This window comes from Phyllostomus discolor, chromosome 4 (genome assembly GCF_004126475.2).
Source record: "Phyllostomus discolor isolate MPI-MPIP mPhyDis1 chromosome 4, mPhyDis1.pri.v3, whole genome shotgun sequence".
Taxonomy (NCBI): Eukaryota; Metazoa; Chordata; class Mammalia; order Chiroptera; family Phyllostomidae; genus Phyllostomus; species Phyllostomus discolor.
In genome coordinates, this window is record NC_040906.2 from 46445490 (window position 1) to 46467200 (window position 21711).

At 42.6% G+C, this 21711-nt stretch overlaps 2 protein-coding genes across 2 annotated transcripts in view; both read left to right on the plus strand.

Moving 5' to 3' along the window:
* The window catches only part of PDE11A (phosphodiesterase 11A), a 321994-nt gene extending 313889 nt beyond the window's left edge, over positions 1–8105 (plus strand). Inside the window, exon 20 of the mRNA XM_028510818.2 lies at positions 7099–8105. Within this exon, the coding sequence (XP_028366619.1) occupies positions 7099–7254 (156 nt within the window). The 3' untranslated portion in view covers positions 7255–8105. The remainder of the gene's footprint in view (positions 1–7098) is intronic.
* Positions 8106–16802: 8697 nt separating this feature from the next.
* Positions 16803–19652, plus strand: LOC114495221 (tetratricopeptide repeat protein 30B-like). Its single transcript, XM_028510414.2, has one exon. The coding sequence runs from the start codon at positions 17005–17007 to the stop codon at positions 19000–19002; it is 1998 nt and encodes a 665-aa protein (XP_028366215.1). The 5' UTR covers positions 16803–17004; the 3' UTR covers positions 19003–19652.
* The last annotated feature ends 2059 nt before the right edge of the window (positions 19653–21711 follow it).

The following is a 21711-nucleotide window of genomic DNA, read 5'->3' on the forward strand; positions in this document are numbered from 1 at the left end:
CTGCTTTTTTTTAATGTGAATGTTTAAAAATATTTATCCAAAAAGTCTTGGCTTGCTTCTGTGTTCACCGATAGTGTTTATTTGTTTTTCAAAGTAAGTTTTAAAAACTGCAGGAAGCCTCCTTTGGTAGTTAATACATTATCTTAAGCAATTTAATGCAAATTAATTTTTACACAACCTTAAGTTTTAAAAGCCATTGAACTGGGGAGGGAAGGAGCGAAGCTTGGGAGGAATCCATGTGCTGCTCCCCATCTGGACCCCGCAGCCAGCCCATCTGCTCCCCCGTGTAGTGACTAGCACTTCGGCTGCCCCCCTGCAAACACCCATGTGCCGTTTAGCTTCTTTTTCTTTTTCTTTTTCTTTTTCTTTTTCTTTTTCTTTTTCTTTTTCTTTTTCTTTAACTCAGGAAGAAGTTAAAATGCTTACAAAGATGGGTATTTCAAGTTTTCTAGAAAAGTCGATGGCATTACTTTTGGCATTTCCAAACTCTGTTTTTTGTGCCATAACCCAAGTTTCCACTGGGTTTTATGGGGTTTTTTTCTCCTTTAGTTTCTAGATTTTATTCTCTTTTAATACTTTTCAGTAGGGTCTTATAGCACATTTGTACCAAATGAGAGACACGAAAAGGTTCAGGGTAGGGAGTGGCGAGACTGGATGTGTGAGTTTGGGTGAGTGACCGCCTGAGGGTGGCTACCATGTGGCGAATGGGTTGGACAGGAGCGAAGGAAAGGCCGGGAGCCCAGTGAGGGGCAGCGGCAGGTTAAAGCAATTGAAAAGAGGATGCAGTCTGAACTAAAATTGTAAAAATGGCAATAGACTAACACACAAAGACGCTTTGGAAGTAGGATTGACAAAACTTGGTGACAGTTTGGATGTGGGGGAAAGGGAGATGGCATCAATGACCCGTGGATTTCTGGGTGGGCAGATGGGGAGAGAGGATAACATGCAGTTGCCTGAGAGAGCCAGCCCCAGAGCAGCAGCAGATTTGGAGAAAGGTGGAAAGTTCAGTGCCGGGCAGTCAGTTCACTATCCGGCCTTTACAACACAGTGGAAGAGTAGGAGGTTGGCAAGCCAAGCATGACTCTGAGCCAACCGCATCATCGCAGCATGGCCTACAAAACTCAGGAATATGTCAGAATAAATCATGAGTAACCTTTATCCTCGGGAACCAAGAGGAACTAGCTATTCAACAGTTCAGTACCTTAAAGTCTGGATTTGCTCACAGAATTGGCCACTTCTTTCTGAAGTCATATACCTGAAGCAGAAGCTTCCATTGTTTCTCAGAGATGCCCTCTGCCAGCCATGTGAATTCAAGAGAATTTCAGGGCCTGGCTCACCGGCCCCTCCTGTTGAAGGCCTGGGCAGAGATGACACCAGTTGGTCATATTGACAATGATTTTCCATTTCAAAATACCAACCCCTAACTGGGTGGTTTGACATTTCACTCAGAAAGTAAATGATACAATAGTAAAGCGATCACATCTTCATACCAGCAACACTGCCCTCAAACAGATGTTTGAGGTAGGCTCCAAGTGTATTTTTATATTTCATCAAAAAGTAGATATTTTTTAGAATACTTTAAATTCTCTCTTCTCTACCATGTATTGTATCTCTCAGTTTCTGATTACTTCTCCTGAGTAAGGTACGAATGGGGCAAGACAAAAAATACTAAGTCTTATTGTCTGCACTCTGGAATATATAATTCACCAACAGATGTGAAAACCATCTTCTTTCTTTGGCTTTAAAATAAATAAACAAACAAGCCAATAAATAAATAAATAACCATCTCCATGATTTCCTCGACATTTTTATTATTTTTATTTTTTAAAAGATATTATTTATTTATTCATGTATTTATTTATTTAGAGGGGAACGTAGGGAGGAAGAGAGGGAGAGAACCATCAGTGTGAGAGAGAAGCATTGATCAGTTGCCTCTTATACGCCCCAACAAGGGACCAGGCCTGCAACCCAGGCACGTGCCCTGACCGGGAATTGCACCGGTGACCTTCTGCTTTGTAGGATGATGCCCATCCAACTGATTCACACTGGCCAAGGCTCCTCAACATTTTTAAAAGGTATTAATGACATAGTTGGACATTATTGGGTTGGAAGATAAATCTGGTTTTAATATGGTGGGGCTCCTCTGTGCTCCCTTCCAATAGCAGAGTGCGGGAGTAGTAACTTGTTCTAACAGTGGGCTCGCTCCTTGCTTGCTCCCTTGTCCCACGTCAGCCCCATCTCTCCAGCAGTTGAATTCCAAGAAGTGACCGTGTGTGCTAGAACACACACACTGGGCAGGGGCGTGGCAGATATGGATCGTGATGGCAGAGGAAAAGCAAGGCCAGAATCTGACTCATGGCAGCGTATGACCTGATAAAACAAGGTCTACAGAATAATGGTAATAAGAGAGAATACTCTGCTCATTTCCCATGGGGATCATTCTGGATTTGTGTTTATAGCAGGTTTTTGTAGCAGATCAGAATGGCCTGACCCCGTGGCTATCCTGGCCTTGACCCTCTTTCCTGCCACCACTCCATGGGTGGAGTAGGGGAGGGACTGTTATTGCCAGGAGTCACTGATCCAGGAGCTAGAGATACAAGGAAGAAAGGCCTTGTCTCCACTCTCCCTGAGAACTCTTGGGATAGTACCCAACACAGAGTTGTTTAAAACCAATCATAAGGACTTCCACTCCTGGCCATAATAGAGTAACAGGAGCAAGAAAACAAAACAAAAAGCAACTCCAGAAAAATACATGGAACAGTTTTCAGACAGTGGACAGTGGACAGCACAGTACAGTGATTCCTGAGAGAAACAAATGAAATGAGCTTACGATTGTCCCGGCTTCCTGCCTGGAGGGAGTTTCCAGACCAGACACAGGAAGGGGAGCCCTAGCAGAGCCTCACTGAGACGAGGGGCAGAGCCCAGAGTCTGGGAGGCCACGGCGATGGGAGTTCCCAGGGAAGGGCACCAGAGAAGAGAGCTGTGCAGGAGAGAGCTGAGAGCCGTGGAGGGCCCCTGGAGGCCTCAGGGCTGCTCACCACGTGCATGTGAGGAAACCACTGAGGATGAGAAAAGAACCAGCAAAAAGCAGCAATCAGAACAATCCTCACAGGCTGGGGAACAGACCATGTTCCCACCAGACAGGATATTAAAGCAAAACCTTGAATATATGAGGTACTGGGTACAGTTCTCAGAAAATTAATCTCTAAAAATTATTGCCTAAATGAGGCCTAGATAAAAGGCTACCCTGGACCCACCCAGCAAAGTTGAAAAGCAAGCCTGAAAAGGATCGAATTATTACTAAGTAAGCTAACTGCATTCCAAAACAAAACTAAAAAATGTTTAAAGAAATGCTAAAAAAAATCCATCACCCAACAACATATAATCATCAGTGTCTGATATCCAATCAAAAATCACCAGGCATGCAAAGAAGCAAGAAAATTAGACCCATAATAATATAATAATGAGAAAAATCAATCAATTACAGACTCAGAAATGATACAGATCATAAAACTGATAGAGAGGACATTGAGACATTTGTTATATTTTGTATGTTCAAGAGGGTAGAGGAAGGATTGAGCATGACAAAGTCATGAAAGACATTTTTAAAAAGATCCCAAGTAAACTTCTGTCAATGAGAACTACAACTTTCGAGAGGATTCACCGCAGATTAAGCTTTGCAGAAGGAAAACTCAGTGGCACAGCAACAGAAAATCGGAATTGGGTCCCTCCCCTCTCTACTTCCTCCAGCCGCTAATTTCTACACAGTACACTTGTCTTAATTCAAGCATCATTAATAATGTTCTTCCACGGGTTTTGATTTCACTCCGTTTCTGAAAGAAACACCCAAAATGGTGAGGGAATCACCTTAATTATACTTATATACATTATATACATGCATAGTGTGTTATACATATACATTATATGAATCTACATATATAATATGTATATGTATATGTGCTTACATATGTATAAAATGTTTCTTGGGGGATACCCAAGTTGCCTCTAAAAAAGAATCTAGGCGTCTGGGGCAGGGAATGAAGGGAAATTTTACACTGTCCTTTTGTACCCTTTGTATCCATTGGACTATGTGAATATGTTACTTATTCAAAGCATGAATAAAATATGGAATAAACTGTATGTGATGGTCACAAGTGAACCCAACCGTGAAGTGTGAATGGAATCAGGAAGGAGGTGGGGTTCCTCAGCCACCAGGATGACTAGGTGCCCAAGGCTGTGTCCTCCGGTGGAGCGAGTATCCAAGGTCCCATTTATGATGGGTCAGGAGGGAGCTTGGGACCCGCAGCAATAGCCATACAGTTGCCCCAAGGGATCGTGAGCGGCACCTCCCAAGCTGGTTGTTAGGTCAGTATGGACCCTAACCTCCGCTTGGAGCGGCACGCGAGTCGTCAGTGCTACATTGACCCCGCAAGGACTGGGAATATTAGGTACAAGTTACAGCGATATACAGTTTTTAGCTCCATACAAGGAACAACATTCTAAAATCAAAACAAAGAGTGAACTGAACCCCTCTGGGAGGTGGTGAGTTTCCTGCCTCTGGACACATTTAGAAATTGAACGGCCACATGGCAGGGAGGCCACAGAGGAGACCCAGCAGCCCCCGGGGACGGGTGCCCTGCACGGGGCTTTTCGAGTGCCTCTGCACGTGTGGAGAGGGAGAAGAGGGGCGAGAAGTGAGCCCTTTCCCCTTTGCTACAAGAACAACAAGTCAAACAAGACGGGCAGCAGAAGCGTTCGCACAGAACCCATCAGGTGGCACTCGCTGATGAGGAGTTTTTAGGAATACTCTCCCCTTTCCAAATACTGGGACATTTATCTTCCTGGTGGCCCCTGGCACATAATTACTGAAAACCCTCTGCTCTCCTATATTCTAATAGTTCTATATTCTCTCAGTTAACTGCATTTGTGTAACGAATTTATAGTGTGAGTAAGAGTGATGCTTCAGGATTGGCTTTTTGCTGCCTTTGCCTAGAACCAGCACCTACCAGGGAAAACGATATCCTAGTTTGTCAATTCTGTGTTTAAGGAGAATATAAAACAAAGAGAAGCAATTCTGAGAAATATGTACCCTCTCCCCTGCAATTTTTTATCAACACAAAAAAAGAGGGAGAACAAAGAGCTAGATAAAGGAAGGAAATCTTTTTGGGGGGACTAAGCCAAATAAATTTAAATGGTTTAAGGAAGAAATTGGTGAAGGAATTTGAATCATGGACAGGTGCTATGAATGTAATTTAAAATGCTAGGGAATCTGCCAAAGAAGAGAAAAATGTGTTGCTTTTGAGATCATTTCCCAGCAGCTTCATAAAAGAAAACTGATTACAGGAATTTAATAAGTAAAACTGAGCCAAAATATAGTAATCAAATGAGTTTTTAATTACATTTCAGGCAGAAAAAAAATCCAATTTTTGCTCCTGGGATTAAAAAAAAATAAGTTCTAGAGAAATGCTTTTGTAGCAGGAAAATAACATAAACACTAATTTCCATAGGAATTATAGTAGTCAGTTTAATTAAAAGGCTTAAGCAGAATAAAGGGGAGCCAGTGCCAAACTATATTAAATAGAGCCACAGCGTTCATTGCTACCTCACACTATTGTCTAATTAAAACTCTATGCATTGAGCAGAAATAGGTACCTGCATTTTTCCCATGGAAATAGACAGGATTTTGGTCACTGGCTGAGTTATTCAATTGCTGTATTACTTGTATATGGAATAACTAATACATCTGATTTAATATTAGATGTTGTTACGTGTTGCTTGATGGGCTAAACATCACTTTTGTTTTAAGAAAGAGAACATGCCTGTTTAAGGGGTATCGATGTGAATGAGCATCATCTCAGCCAGGTTGGAGCGCTCACTGCCCTGTGGAATACCAGGTTATTTCTGGGCTTTTCAACCCCCTCTTACTTATTTACTTACTTACCTTACTTCTAGGTATTTTTTACTCGTGGTCCTCTGACTTCCTGGAGTGGGAGGTGGAGCGGATAAACAGGTGGTTTGCCACTGTGCTTAGGGAAGAACATCCTCAACTAGAAGAGCTATTGGAGAACCACTCTTGGCCACAGGCCATGCGCAGAGAAAGCTGCTTAGGAGACGTGCTGAAACCGCAGTGGGTTTGTTTCCCTGGTGGTGAATGGGACGCGCCAGCGAGGTGTCGACATCAGGGATCCAGTCTGCAGTCCCAGAACACTGACCCAAGGCAGAAAGCGGAGACTCCGAGTGTTACGTTTCCATGAGCTGATGCCCCCACAGCTCCATGATCTGTGTTTTCATCTGTTGCCTTGTTCCACTGGAGGGGCGATCCAAGTTTTGTGAGGCCAAAAGTTTTTGAGGACTTTAAAAAATATGAAATTAAGTGACAAGGACATTTTTAGAGGGATCACCTGCAATTAGGAAACCAAATCCTGAGCTTCATTAGCCTCATGGCCTGTCGGCTTCTGGCCACGGGCTACATGTCCTCTTCCTTCATCTCTCCTACTCCCCTCCGTCTCTCTCTTCCACACTCCTCTTCTCTTCTCTCGTGTCTATTTCCACGCATGTCCTCACGGTGCTCTGCACATTGGGCACAGCTCCCAGATTCTTAGCTTTAAAAACAAGCACCTCTTCTTGTTTCAGGATTTCCTTTGCCTTTCTTATTCAGGTAAGTCTACCTGGAGTCATCTATGGTAGAGTAAATGGTAGGTTTATTTTTGTAAAAATTTCAGTTCATGGTCTATCGAGACCTGGAGGCCTCCATGGCAGGCAAAAATGTACATATTAGCAGACATGTGTGAGCTACACACTGCTGTTTTGTTTCCTGTGTTTTTCGATGTGAATCTAAAACAAGGTCATGACCTAATTGTCTGCCACCCTGGAGCAGTACCTGGCCACCTGTTTTTTTTTCATATTCTGCATAGGCTCTATTCATATAAAACAATGGCACTAAATACATATCTACTTCTTGTAAATAGCTCCCGGTTACCAAACAATCATCACTTTTCATTTCTTACAGCCAGTTTCCATTCTCGTAAGTGAAAGCTGGAAAATCATGTCAGTGACTCTGGTTTCTCTCTCCCCCACCTTTTTGTTGTTTTATCTTAGGCATTGGTGAAGGTCAATGTGAAACTCAAGCCGATGCTGGATTCAGTGGCTGCCAACAGAAGTAAGTGGGAGGAGTTGCACCAGAAAAAGCTGCTGGTCTCAGCTGCCTCCCCCTCCTCTGCGGGTCTCACAGTGGCCGGTGAAAACAGTAACTAACCCTTGAGGTCAGCTTCTGCTGCACAGTGACTGCATCCTGAAAGGCCAGCTTTGGTCCAGCCACATCATCGTTTTGTCCTTTAAGCTCAGACAAACACAAAGTCTGAGGGATGTGCTGGGAAGCATGCCTGGGCTTTCACCTTGAAGTGTGGTCAGCAGGAGAGAGCGAAACAAGGAGAGAGGAGGAGGTGGGGCAGGAATCACATCCCACAACCCTCAGCTTCTCTGCTGAGCAGACATGGGCTGAGACGGAGACAGGCGCTGGACGGAGGAGGCCCATGTGATCCAGGACCTGAGGACAGCTGGCCCTGCTCATTTGGAGCCACGGGAATGCAAAACAGCATAGGTGTCCTTAGCACTGCTTCATTTTGCACACGGCTCTTTTATTTGTTCCATGCCAAACAAAGCCTGACATTGCATCCTTTCCCGAGAGCCCTTTGTGCCAGACTGTCCCAAGAATCCCAACTTGTATTCTGTAGAGGTATTTTGCTTTTATTCTAGAGCTTCTTAATGGTGGCTCAGAGCCTATAGACTTGCCTCCCTAAAAGATAAACTGTATTGTCCTTACAAACACCAACCATTCTCACATTTTCCCTAAAAAAATAATCCATAGTAGAAATACATCAAATGTGTTTGTGTTGTTGGTGTTTATACAAGATTCATAACACTGCATTGAATCTTGATCCCCTTTTTTAGTTTTATAATTCAACCTTCATTGCAGAGCAAAGTCTGTTCCTAGAAGGAATAGATTAACTGGCTTTAATTAAAGTCAGGCTGAATCCTGACTGGTGTGACTCAGTGGATTGAGTGCTGGCCTGGGAACCACAGAGTCACCAGTTCAATTCCCAGTCAGAGCATATGCCTGAGTTGTGGGCTAGGTCCCCAGTAGGGGGCACACAAGAGGCAACCACACATTGATGTTTCCCTCCCTCTCCTTCTCTTTCCCTTCCCCTCTGTCTAAAAATAAAATAAATAAAGTGTTTTTAAAGAAAGTCAAGATGAAAGGATTCTAGGAAATCTACAGTTGGATTTACCACAAGTGACATTTGAACATTTAGAAAATATTTCCAACTGCAAAACATTTCACAGGACACCACAGCACCATGGAGAGTGATCATTGACTATCTTGCATTCTCCTAGTGATGGTTTTTGTATAAAATTGAAGACTACTCTCCGTACCAACCTACAGCCAAATATAGGAGTCCCTAATTTTGGATTTTTCCTTAAGTGTAAGAGATAATGCTTGAAAGCTAAAGAAATAATGGTCTGGACAGAGAACAAATATTCTATTAAAAGACTGAAAGAAGGTGAAAGGACCAGTCAAAGAACACACATGAAGAACCGGTGGACAGGGATAATAGCGTGAGCATTGACTGTGGGAGTGTGGGGTGGGCTTGGCAGAGGGGGGCAAAGGGAGAAATTGGACAACTATAATAGCATAAACAATAAAATGTTTTTTAAAAATCCAGGTTTATCATGGGTAAGAATAAACTATATTAAATGGATGCAATAGCTAGAAAGCTACGTTGTGTCCCATTTTATGTGAGACTGAGGACATGCTATGCCTGCTCCACAGAACACTAGGCTAGTGGCTAAGACGTGTGCCCCTATAGCTTTGGCACTACTGATGGGATGACTTTGGATAATTCACCTAACTTCTTCCGGTCAGTTTCCTCGTTTGTCAAATGAGATTACACTAGGAAATGATTTTCAAACATGTTTTAACCTTGGAATTCTTTGTTGAAATACATCTAACAAGGAATCCCCAAGACATAAAACATTTAACAGCCCAAGTCATCCATCTGAAGCCGTGTTTTCGATGATGTGTGTGGTGGTCCATGAAAGGGCTGTGAGGGGGGTGAAAATTTCTAGACCAGATGAACCTTAAAATTTAAGATTTAAAATTTAAAATTTTACAAACCGTGTTTGTTCTTTTTGCCACTGGCCATTATCAGATATTAACTCTATCACTCAAATACTAAGGAAATGGCAGGTCAAGTTCCACAAAGAACATTGTTTTCCTGGCAAGAGTAGACACTCAGGAAATGCATAAAGAATGGGTACATTAAGGTACCAAAACGGAGTTGTAGGAACAGCAGACATTCGTAGGAAAGAAGTAAGATTCCAGGTGACCAAAAATAAAATAATGTTATAAACCAGGCAAAGAGCGGGGAAAGAAGGAGGAAGAGAAGGATGGAGAAGAGAAGGAGAAGAGGGGAAGCAAGAGAAGATGACCAAGAAAGAAAAGCTAGGCACCGAGGCAGCTGCGAAGAGAGCTGCCAGAGGAAAGGTGAAAGTCAGTCCAAACAAAGAAAAATGGTACTTCCAACCAAAAAAATGAGTGCAGAATCAGGGTACAGAATCCTGTCACCGGTTGCTTAGAAGAGAGAAATACTTGAGCAGGGAGGGGGTTTAACAAAAAAAGAGAAGGAAGGAGTAAGAATCTTAAAAAATAATGTTTCTAGCTTCTCTTTACAGCTGTCTCTGCAGGGAAGACTGCAGAGACTAGAGGAGAAAATGAGAGCAGGAAAAACAGCCTCCACAGAGCAGGGAAGAGGAGGTTGTTCAGATTTATGGGTTTTATTAAGCCAGTTTTCTGAATCACTCTGCCATAAAGGAAAATAGCTTCTGCTCGGCTGTCTCTCCTCCTCAGGTAAGGAACAAAGGGTGGGTGGAGTTAGGGACAGGCCCTGGGCCTGTGTCTGCCGCTCAGAAGCACTGCAGGTGTTTCTGGCTACTGTGTCACATTATGTTTATGTCACATACGGGAATTGAAAATCAGTCCATGTGAGGCAGGCATGAATCCACATCTGTTATCCTCCCCAACAATAAATAAATAAATGAATGAATAGCCCAGACAGACAGATGCCAGTCTACCTACAGCAAAATTTTAAAGCATGTGCTTGATGATAAGACTAGACCCAGGGTCTGATGGAGACTGCAGGCAGCTACAAGCGCGATGACTATCCTGCACAGTGATGCTGCATGTTGCTAAGGGGAACATAATTTATAGCACAAACCCTACGGCTTCCACGAAGGTTGAGTTTTCCTCTCATTTCCTTGTCTTTTTATTGGCTTCACTGCACGGTTGCCAATAGCAACATCCACTGGTAGCAAGGGGAGTTCAACACCATTGCAATCTGCCACACAGTGGAGCCCTGACAATGTCAACCATCAATCAAAGAGCTGTTTGTAATTGCCTCCATCTATTTTTCCTGTCTCAGAGTGTCTTTCCCATTGTGGGTCAGAATTCAGAAACTGCTGACTAATGCCACGGGTGGGTCCCCCCACCACCAGGAAGCAGTAGGGAGGAGAGGAGCAGCCTCCCTGGTGCTGGCCACCCCCGGGGTCAGGGGCTGAACTCTTGGGAGTTAAAGGCATTTTTAGTCCCTTTTCTAAATAATGTATAATTTTCCAAGAATGTGAGGTATGTATTTCATGTATTCTGCTTTTCTAAAACAGAGAAAGAGAAATTTTCCCAGTTCTTGTTTTTAGTGGGGTTTTTTTTCCCAATTGTAGGAAGGCATTTAAAATGGGAGCCTTCCTATAAAATTTCCAACTCACCAGATTATGGTTGCTTCCTTGGGTGGGTCTCCTGGCATTCATGTTTGAAATGACTTCATCCTACTATCTCCACGAGATGCATTTTTTTCCAGAGATGCTATTTATTCTCTTATTAGTCAGTGTGTGGATAACATGCACAGCCTACAATGTGGCTGAAAATCCTGGCCAGTAGGGTCAGCTTGGCAAACTGTTAAAGGCACCATCCGGTGCGCAGTGGGACTGGGGCTCCGTCCTGGCGTGGCCACCGGCTGGACCTGTAATCTCGGGACTCGCCAGGTGTCAGGCTTTCCGTCTGTAAAATAAAAGCACTGACTTCACTTCCACACCGAAGGACTGAGCCATATTTAACTTTAAAAAGTTTTTCCAGATACCTGTATCATTTACTGTTCTTGAATAAAATCAGAATAAACAGAAAGAGGTCATCTCATTAAAGACAAAGTAAAAGGCTACATATATGGGCTAGCTATGAAAACAACCTTGCCACAGATATGTCTGAGCCTGCCTCTAGTGACCATAAAAAATATTATCATCAGTACGATTTTCTTAAGATTTACCCTTTTATCACATAAAGGATAATTTTAGATTTTCTCATATCATAGATATCCAATAAGTGGTAGTCCATTTAATTTAGAAATAAATTCATAAAGTGAGGAAAAGAAGTTAAAACTGCATGTGCATTTTCTGTTTCTCAAATCTTTGACGTCTATGCATTTCCAAGTATTTTATATTTACACACACTTGGGGTTAGAAGTAACCTTTAACTTTTTGTTAGTGTAATACACTATCACTATTCAGTTGCTTTTTTGCATATCAAAATTTTTCATCTTTTTTCCACTTACCTTAGGTCATCAACCAGAATCTGCTCAATTTACTTTGCATTACAATTATTTGAAAATCCATTTCCCTTGCCAACTTTTCTTGAATTGTGGAAACATAAGATACAGTTTTATCCCTAGTAACAGTGTGAAGCGATTCCCTTGAAGTGGGATGGAAACCTAAATGTATTAGGGGAAGATTTAAATCTAAAGAAAAATATTGGGGTTGGAAAAAACATCAGAAAGGATTCACTAAAGCTACAAAAGAAAACCTGATTCGGACACCTGAGAACCCTGGCAGCGCCACCGCAGCGAAGGTTCGTTGTCTGTTGTTCTGCCACGGGCTGTGAGGAACTCCCCAAACTCACACGGGTCGGGAAGTGTAAAGCTTGAGTCTGGCTACGAGGCCAGAATTTCATGAGTTTCCTAAGTGGTCAATAATAAAGTAAAACACATAGCCGGCAGAAATAAAATGAAGTGTGTCTGGAGAATTTCATGATGAGCGCCTGGACCCAGAAATGGCCGATGTCCTGACTGTGTACCCTCTCCGCAGCTCCGTAGTGTTGCATTGTACCTCTTTCTTCATTTAATTTTGGGTGTTCTTACATATTTGGTACATCGCTCAACAGTGCTCCTGACAAGTTGTTTGTCTGTGTATCAACTCCCCACCAATGTCAATGAGTGTATACACTGCTACAGAACTGTTTGTTTTATTCAGTAAATTAAGTATTTGCTTTGAAAAAAAATGTTATTTGCAGCCATCATTTATCTTTGTGTTCCTTTTCTGTGTGTATATGTGTCTGTGTTAGAATCTCATTTTTCCTTCAGATTTAGATTAAATCATATTTAGATGAATTAAAAAAAATAAACAGCATAGTGAGGAAATAATAGGAGGCTAGGTTTTGTTGAGTCTCATTCCCTTGGGGAAAAATTGCTTTTGCCATTTTATTTTGATGTATAATACTCTAAAAGGGATCTTCCACTGATTAGCTTCCTAAGTATTGTTTTCCACGAAAGAAGGGAAATACGTTTTCGGCTGAGTGGTCCGAAGTCACTCCCTATGTGTAGATTTCCCAGGCCGATGTCTCGCTGTAAGAACACTGCATTATAGATGGCTCGACCACTTCACAAGCAACTAATCCATGATTTTGCAATAGTCTGCTGCTTTAAGAGATCTACATATCTTTGTTTTTAATAAATGCTTAAAGTTTAACTAAGGCTTTGGAATAATCTTTCTCTTGAGAAGGGTGATTTAAGGGCTGAGAGAGGCAAGCATGTATCTGAATACCAACAATTTAAATCTTGACTGTCACTTTTAGCCCATTAACCTTGTCTTGATCTGTGATGCTTGCCTGTGTGAGAGGAATACTGGGACTTCCCTGTCCATGGAGCATTTTAAAGATGACAGAATAATTCAAATTATTGAAGTTTGTCTAAAGGGAGAAGAGTCTGCAGCCAAATGCAGGTTCCTGAGTCCTTACAGATTGCTCAAATTTGCATGGGCAATTACACTGGGGGGTTGCATCCATGCAGAGCTGCCAGCCACACGGATGCCGTACAATTACACAGCGGCTTCGGTGCTTAAACTTTAAAATTCTTACACCATTGTGCCTGTTCTGTTAGAACAAACTGCAGCAAATGATCCAAAGCCAATTCAAATGACTGAAGAGGAGGTGCCCGGGGGTGAGAGGGAAGAGGTACAGCATAGCCCCTACTGGCCAGCTTGAGCAGTCGCCAGTCCTCGGCGCTGGCTGCCACAGCCACTGGCTTCTTTGTGCTTTGTAGTCCATGCTTTTCAAGTGGGACCAACAATAAGAATCACTGAATTCACAGAAGAGCTGTAAAGATTAATGAGGGAAGTTAGGCAAATCAGGACCTGGTCCTGGTACAGAAAGTACTTGAACATGGGGGCTAGCGTAGCTCTTTGTTTGGATGGTTGGTTGGTTATTTTTAAATGTCAGTATCCACAGTTGTGCCTTCTCTAATTCCTTTTATAAACCGTATGCTACTGTGATCTCCCTGGTAAGTTAATTTAGATCATAACACCATAAGCCCCCAAATACAAAGTACTTGATACAAAACAAGGTATGGCCAAGAAGAAAATCTAATTAAAATATTAATAAAGCTGGAACTACCAGGGAAAGAAGAGTTCATAATGAGGTTAAATGTCTCACCATCTGAGTGTAAATGTTCCCAAGCATTGATTTGGAATACATACAACCTCTCCAAAAGTCTTAAAAGATTGAACAGATGCTCCTGAAGTCAGTCAACTACATTACCAATTTGGCACTAATTTATTCTTTTCTTCCCTGTTTGTGTTGAAAGATGGGGGATGGGAGGCAACAAGATAGCTGAGCAGCCCAAACTGGGCATCCTGCAGAAAATGGCCTGGAATGAAAGGGGGAAAGAAACAACAGCTGGAAAGTGGTTTTGCAGAAGGTTTTCCATTCCTAGGAAGATGTCTGGCCACAGCTGTGGTTGTTGAGATGTTCATAAATTACCATTGTTTATCAATAGGAAGTGGTCACATTTCCAGGATAAGTAAGAAAACATACCTTCCAACTAGTTGTAAAAGAGAATGACAAGTAGATTAAGTGTACAAATAGAATTTGATGATCTCACATTTTGACAGGCAGAAACATAAGCATGTTAAGAAGCAAACATCACGTTTTTAGCTTCTCTATATTTTGACCCAATGGAATTCTTTTATGTGGTAAACAAGCCTCCCCTTATGCAGCAAAATCCAACACCATTTTCCCAAAGTCTAATTCCTGTCAATGATGCACTAAATCATTTTATTGTAACCACTAAATGCTTTCTTATTGCTAGAAGGGCACGTTACAGTTTCTTTCTGATATGTGCTCCAGATTTTCAAGATTCTATCGGACACTAAATGATCTTTTTGACATTTTAGAATATCCCACCCCATTTATTGATTTCCAGAATTTCTATCACTAATTAAAGGGTCTTCTTTTACCATCTTTTCCCCCCCAATCCCCCCTCCAAAAAACAAATCTATTCCCCAACTGCCTATCAGAGATTAAATAAAAGTCAGTCCATCACAGCAGCAGTCCTGGTCATGCCAATTTCACAGTGTGATTTGTGCACTCATTTCATTTTGAAAATGACCCTGCCCTCCATCTGTCTAAGCCGAATGTCCTGCTTTTTTCAAGCCAACACATTGAAGCCAGCACAGCCTCCCTCCTGCTCCGCCCAGCTGCCGCACTCACAGATAGGTACCAACACAAAGAGGGGAACCTCAGCTGATGCCTGTAGGGATCAGAGAAATTTGCGGCAGAGCAGATAGTCCTTCTACTTTTCATATTATTTCTAGGGAACCATTAGAAAGTGAATGCTTTCATGATACAACTCTTGGAAACAGAGGGACTAACCGAAGATATATAAGGCAATTTCCTATTCCCATGGTCTATCATCTTACCTTGACTTAATAGCAACTTACCTAAAGTAACAGTTCATACATAAATACTTTAAAATACTGAGCCTGAGTTTCCAAGGGACAAGTGTAGTCAAGCAGCCATGGAAGTAAGATTCTCCCTGACTCATCCTCAATGATTGAGTGGCACTTGCCAGGATCCCTCCTCAATCCATGTGCCTCCTTAGGTTGAAGGGCCTTAAGTGGTGCACCTAGAGACTGTATTGAAAGAAGCATGAAAGTAGGGTAATGGTTATCCTCATCAGCTGTGTTCTGTGGGGAAATTTAGGTGGCCCAGAGCCCCACTCAACTCCACTGAAATAGGTGTAGGTTGTCCCTTCCTTGGTATTCACGCAGTGGAAGCTTCCCTATGTAATTCCACCCATAAAAACACAGCTTTGCCAATTTATGAGCAAGGGAAAAGACTGAATGAGTACATGAAGTCAGTTGTTTTATGACAGTAGCAATTGTAGGTCAGCAAAACTTGCCTCCTAGCTACTCCAGGTGACTGGGAGCTATACCACCCCCACTAGTTACTTCCTAACATCTGCTCACAGCTGTAATTCAGGCCCAGAAGATCAAATTTCTACTGCCCAAACCAACCTGGTTAGTTTTTTTAAAGAAGAACAAAAAGATACTAATCTACCATCATACAACTTGCCACCAAACACTGGGCCCTTAAAAACTCATCTGTAGAAAGTATATGAAATAGAATATTCATCAGTCACTATTTCCTCCTGAAACTAGCTGTTGGGTACCATGGCAAAGTCACTACCTAATGGTCTTCAGCAAATTATTTGAAACTTTCTAGTAGACAGATTCTTTATCTGTAATATATAGAATATAGGGTAGATATTAAAATTAGCATTAACATATGTAAATGGTCTAATAGAGTGCCATATCTTATATATAGTTGTTGCTGGCTCTGAAATGTATAAGTAGAAGAGATGGAGGGCAGCACAACTATAGAGGAGGCACATAAAGGACTTGTACTGAAGTCTTTAAATATATAGCAAATGCTTTCATTCACGCATCATTTATCTTGTGCAATACACAGGACAATGCAGATCATGGAAAGTCAGTGGACAAGTAGGGAGATCAAGGAAGATTGGTTTCTTAATTACAGTGAAATTTGATGACCCAGGGCAGTAAACAGCCAGGTTTAAAGGCCAACATCTGCTCAGTAATACTTCTTGTGTATTAAAAAGGGGATTGGGAGACACTTGATTCTAAAATTAAAGGTCTCCCATACCAGGTAAGATTCACAAAACCATTTCCTAACTTTTACCTGTGGAAACAACTAAAATAAGGATGCTTGGTTTCTGCATATTAGGTTTTTTTGAGAGTGTGCCCTCAAGGCAGCTTAAAAACAGCCTATTCTAATTCTAAGGGGAACTCCAAAGAAATTTTCCCCCTTTCCTCCAGACCGTGCATTTACAAAAACAAAATACGAAACGACACCATTTGCATGCAGCGCATAGTGTATAAGGCTCATAAACGCAAAGAACATGGGACCATAAACCTTCCTCCCCTTTCTAAGAGACCTAGGTGATACAACTGGTAGTCAGCAACCCTCGTGTACACAGGAACCAAAAGCCAGGGAAACCCTGTCTGCTATGCGGATGGCTCAGTCTGGCGGAGACTACATATCCCAGAAAGCACGGCGGCCACGCCCAGACTGGCTGCGTAATTTGACCGGTGCACGTCGGGTGGTAGAGTTTCCGTTTCATAGCCAGCGGGAGGGGTTCCTTTGCTCTTCGCTATTCAGGACTTCTGCCGTCCGTCTTCGAGGGCTGAATCGGTAGCTGAGAGACTAACGTAGTGATTCCTTTTTATTACTAACTCTCTCTTTTGCAAAGTAATCTCCAGAGAAGCAGATTTCCGTTTCCGGTAGGCTCGTTGCCTAGGTAACTAGGACGCACAACAACTGTGGCGGTTATGGCGCGGCTGGGCAGTACCCAGATCCCCGACGGGGAGTTCACTGCGGTGGTGTACCGGCTCATCCGCGATTCCCGCTACGCCGAGGTGGTGCAGCTGCTGGGCGGAGAGCTCCAGCGGATCCCGAGGAGCCGCGCCGGCCTGTCGCTGCTGGGCTACTGCTACTACCACCTGCAGGAGTTCGCGCTGGCCGCCGAGTGCTATGAGCAGCTGAGCCAGCTGCACCCGGAGCTGGAGCAGTACCGCCTGTACCAGGCCCAGGCCCTGTACAAGGCCTGCCTTTATCCGGAGGCCACCCGGGTGGCCTTCCTCCTCTTGGACAACCCCGCCTACCACAGCCGTGTCCTCCGTCTGCAAGCTGCCATCAAGTACAGCGAGGGCGATCTTCCCGGGGCCAGGAGCCTGGTGGAGCAGCTACTGAGTGGGGAAGGGGGAGAAGACAGTGGGGGTGAGAACGAGTCAGATGGCCAGGTCAACCTGGGTTGTTTGCTCTACAAGGAGGGGCAGTACCAAGCTGCATGTTCCAAGTTTTTTGCAGCCCTGCAGGCCTCAGGCTACCGGCCTGACCTTTGCTACAATCTGGCTTTGGCCTATTATAGCAGTCGACAGTATGCCTCAGCTCTGAAGCATATCGCAGACATTATTGAGCGTGGCATCCGCCAGCACCCAGAGCTAGGTGTGGGCATGACTACTGAAGGCATCGATGTTCACAGTGTTGGCAATACTTTAGTCCTTCACCAGACTGCTCTGGTGGAAGCCTTCAACCTCAAGGCAGCCATAGAATACCAACTGAAAAACTATAAGGTTGCCCACGAAACCCTCACTGACATGCCACCCAGGGCAGAGGAAGAGTTGGACCCTGTGACTCTGCACAACCAGGCACTAATGAATATGGATACCAGACCTACAGAAGGGTTTGAAAAGCTACAGTTTTTGCTCCAACAGAACCCCTTCCCCCCAGAGACCTTTGGCAACCTGTTGCTGCTGTACTGTAAGTATGAGTATTTTGACCTGGCTGCAGATGTCCTGGCAGAGAATGCCCACTTGACTTACAAATTCCTCACACCCTATCTCTATGACTTCTTGGATGCCATGATCACTTGCCAGACAGCTCCTGAAGAGGCTTTCATTAGGCTTGATGGGCTAGCAGGGACGCTGACTGAGCAGCTCCGGAGACTCACCAAACAAGTACAGGAAGCAAGACACAGCAGAGATGACGAAGCTGTCAAAAAGGCAGTGAATGAATATGATGACATCCTGGAGAAGTATATTCCTGTGTTGATGGCCCAGGCAAAAATCTACTGGAACCTTGAAAATTACCCAGTGGTGGAAAAGATCTTTCGCAAGTCTGTGGAATTCTGCAGTGACCATGATGTGTGGAAGCTGAATGTGGCCCATGTGCTGTTCATGCAGGAAAACAAATACAAAGAAGCCATCGGTTTTTATGAGCCCATAGTCAAGAAGCATTATGACAACATCCTGAGTGTCAGTGCCATTGTACTGGCTAACCTCTGTGTTTCGTATATTATGACTAGTGAAAATGAAGAAGCCGAGGAGTTGATGAGGAAGATCGAAAAGGAGGAAGATCAGCTGTCCTATGATGACCCAGACAAGAAAACCTACCATCTCTGCATTGTGAACTTGGTGATAGGAACACTTTACTGTGCCAAAGGAAATTATGACTTTGGGATTTCTCGAGTTATCAAAAGCTTGGAACCTTATAATAAGAAACTGGGAACTGATACCTGGTATTATGCCAAAAGATGCTTCCTGTCCTTATTAGAAAACATGTCAAAACACACAATCATGCTTCGTGACAGTGTTATCCAAGAATGTGTCCGGTTTCTGGAACACTGTGAACTTTATGGCAGGAACGTACCTGCCATTATTGAACAACCCCTGGAGGAAGAAAGAATGCATACTGGAAAGAATACAGTCACTTATGAATCCAGACAGTTGAAAGCTTTGATTTATGAGATTATAGGATGGAATATGTAGTCATGTCTGATACTGGGCATTTATCATAATGGCTCTGTTATCTGTATTTTTTATTCTCTTTATTTATCCTTTGGCTTCTTTACATTTGTAGAATTTTTTATCCTTTAAAAATTAATTTAGCTGTAACTTTTCTCTGGGAAATCTCATGAAATTAAATGTAGTAACAGGCACTTGAACCCTAGAAGAATATGAAAATTTAAAAATTAATGAGGAAGTTGTGTTTAATAGTATCTGTAACACCTATATTCCCTCTTCTTTATATACTTGTGCTTGCTATATCCTGAGGGAACTCTGATTGACAAGCTGACATTATCCAGTGGCTAGGCACTCTGAAGCCCAGGACTCAGTTAATGAATAGAATGTCTGGACATTAATAATTACTTCAAGAATATTGTGCTCTACTCCAACATTAACCCTTATAAGTACATTAATTTACAGTGCATTTTACACAGCTTTTAGTATTTCTTGGCAGAGGTTTTCAATACAGTTGTAATGTTTTTTTCTAACAAAAGTTTCTTATGTTCTAAGTGGAGATCTTTTTGTTGTTTTTTTATTTGTTTTTTAATGTGCAAGACCCAGGGGGAAACTTTGTGCTATAACAAAATTATGGTGCTATGGTATGGAGACAATAAACATGGTTGACAAATTTCCATGGTTTTCTTTTGCTCTATTTGTTAATACTCTGAATATACAAACATAAATAAGATATAATCAGGCTTTTCATATTTGATTTTTCGCAGTGATTAATAACAGCTTTAGCCTCAGTTCTTAATTCTTATCCTTGTATTTTTATTTAGGATACATTAATGCTAGAGTTTGGTTCCACATTGTACCTTCTTGGAAATGGAAAAATATTGTATATTCCAATAACCCCATCAGCCTCCTCTCTTATTCATACAACAGGTGGGATGGTCTGTCAGCGAATTCTGAAATTGTAACTGATAGACTCATAATGTGTTTCATATTCAAAAGCCTCTCAATAGTGTTTTGGGATTTTCACTGTGAACCCCATTCATTCTGCTTGGGCATTTAATTTTCTATAAGCTACAAGAGCTTTACTGTTTTTTTTCATCTGCACCTTACCCCTTTGCTCTTCAAAAATGTAACTATACCACGGCTGGTGCAGCTCAGTGGATTGAGTGTGGGCCTGTGAACCAAAGGGTCACCAATTCTATTCCCAGTCAAGGCACATGCCTGGGTTACAGGCCAGATCCCCAGTGGGAGGTGCATGAGAGGCAGCAACACATTGATGTTTCTCTCTCCCCCTCTCTAGAAATAAATAGATAAAGTCTTTAAAAAAATATCTGTCAACTGAACTCTATCTGGCTTAGAAAAAATCAAAAGTACTAGGTTGAATCATGAAATTGCTGATTTCAAGCATTTTTAAACAATAAAAACAACGATTTGTGTTGTTCAAACAGATCTTTCCATAAACAGTGGGGATTCCTGCTATGATTGATTTTTCTTTCCAGGAAACAGCTATATATATACTAAGATATAGTATGCTCAGAATACCTCCTCTATAGCAAGACATCTTTGGGTGCTGAAATGCTATCATATCTGTTCAAGAATTTGGAATTAGCATTGTGAATGCTAATGCATGGTCTCCAATTTATGCAACTTTTAATCTGTATTATCCAAGCTACTACCATTTACCTAGTTGATACTGATCATCCCATATTTGGAGGAATATCTAAAGGGATTTTTGAATATGAGTTTATATGCTGCATATTGAAGGATTTGTTCCCTTTGTTTAAGAAGTACAGTCCTTAGGTGATTCCTTTCCAATCCTAACAGCTTCTACTACAAATTCACTTAGGGAGCATGTAGAGAAAAAAATTGCAAATCTTCCGTTTCCGGTTAGTTTGTTGCCTTGGTAAGTAGGACGCACAGCAACCATGGCTGGGCAGTACGGAGATCCCCGACAGGGAGTTAACCACGGTAGTGTACCAGCGCATCCACGATTCCCGCTACGCCGGCTGCCGAGGCGGTGCAGCTGCTGGCGGAGAGTTCCAGCGGATCCCGAGGAGCCACTCCGGCCTGTCGCTGCTGGACTACTGCTACTACCGCCTGCAGGAGTTCGCGCTGGCCGCCGAGTGCTATGAGCAGCTGAGCCAGCTGCACCCGGAGCTGGAGCAGTACCGCCTGTACCAGGCCCAGGCCCTGTACAAGGCCTGCCTTTATCCGGAGGCCACCCGGGTGGCCTTCCTCCTCTTGGACAACCCCGCCTACCACAGCCGTATCCTCCGTCTGCAAGCTGCCATCAAGTACAGCGAGGGCGATCTTCCCGGGGCCAGGAGCCTGGTGGAGCAGCTACTAAGTGGGGAAAAATCTACTGAAAAAGATGCTTTTAGTTCTTATTAGAAAACATGTGTAAACACACAATTATTGTCATGACACTTATTCAAGAATGCATTCAGTTTCTAGAACACTGTGACCTTGTGGCAGGAACACATCTGCTGTTATTGAACAACCTCTAGAAAGAAGAATGCATATTAGAAAGAATACAGTCACACATAAATCCAGTTAAAAGCTTTGATTTAGGAGATTATGGGATGGAATATGTAGTCATGTCTCATAATGGTTTTTCGTTTTGTTACTTATATTTCACACCTTTTTAAAATCTATATTATCCTTGGCATCTTTACATTTGTTATGTATTGAACTTTGTACAATACTAATAACAAGTATTTGTTTTGAGGAAGTTTC

Coding starts and splice junctions, on each gene's coding strand:
- LOC114495221 (XM_028510414.2), top strand. CDS start 17,005: ATGGCGCGGCTGGGCAGTACCCAGATCCCCGACGGGGAGTTCACTGCG.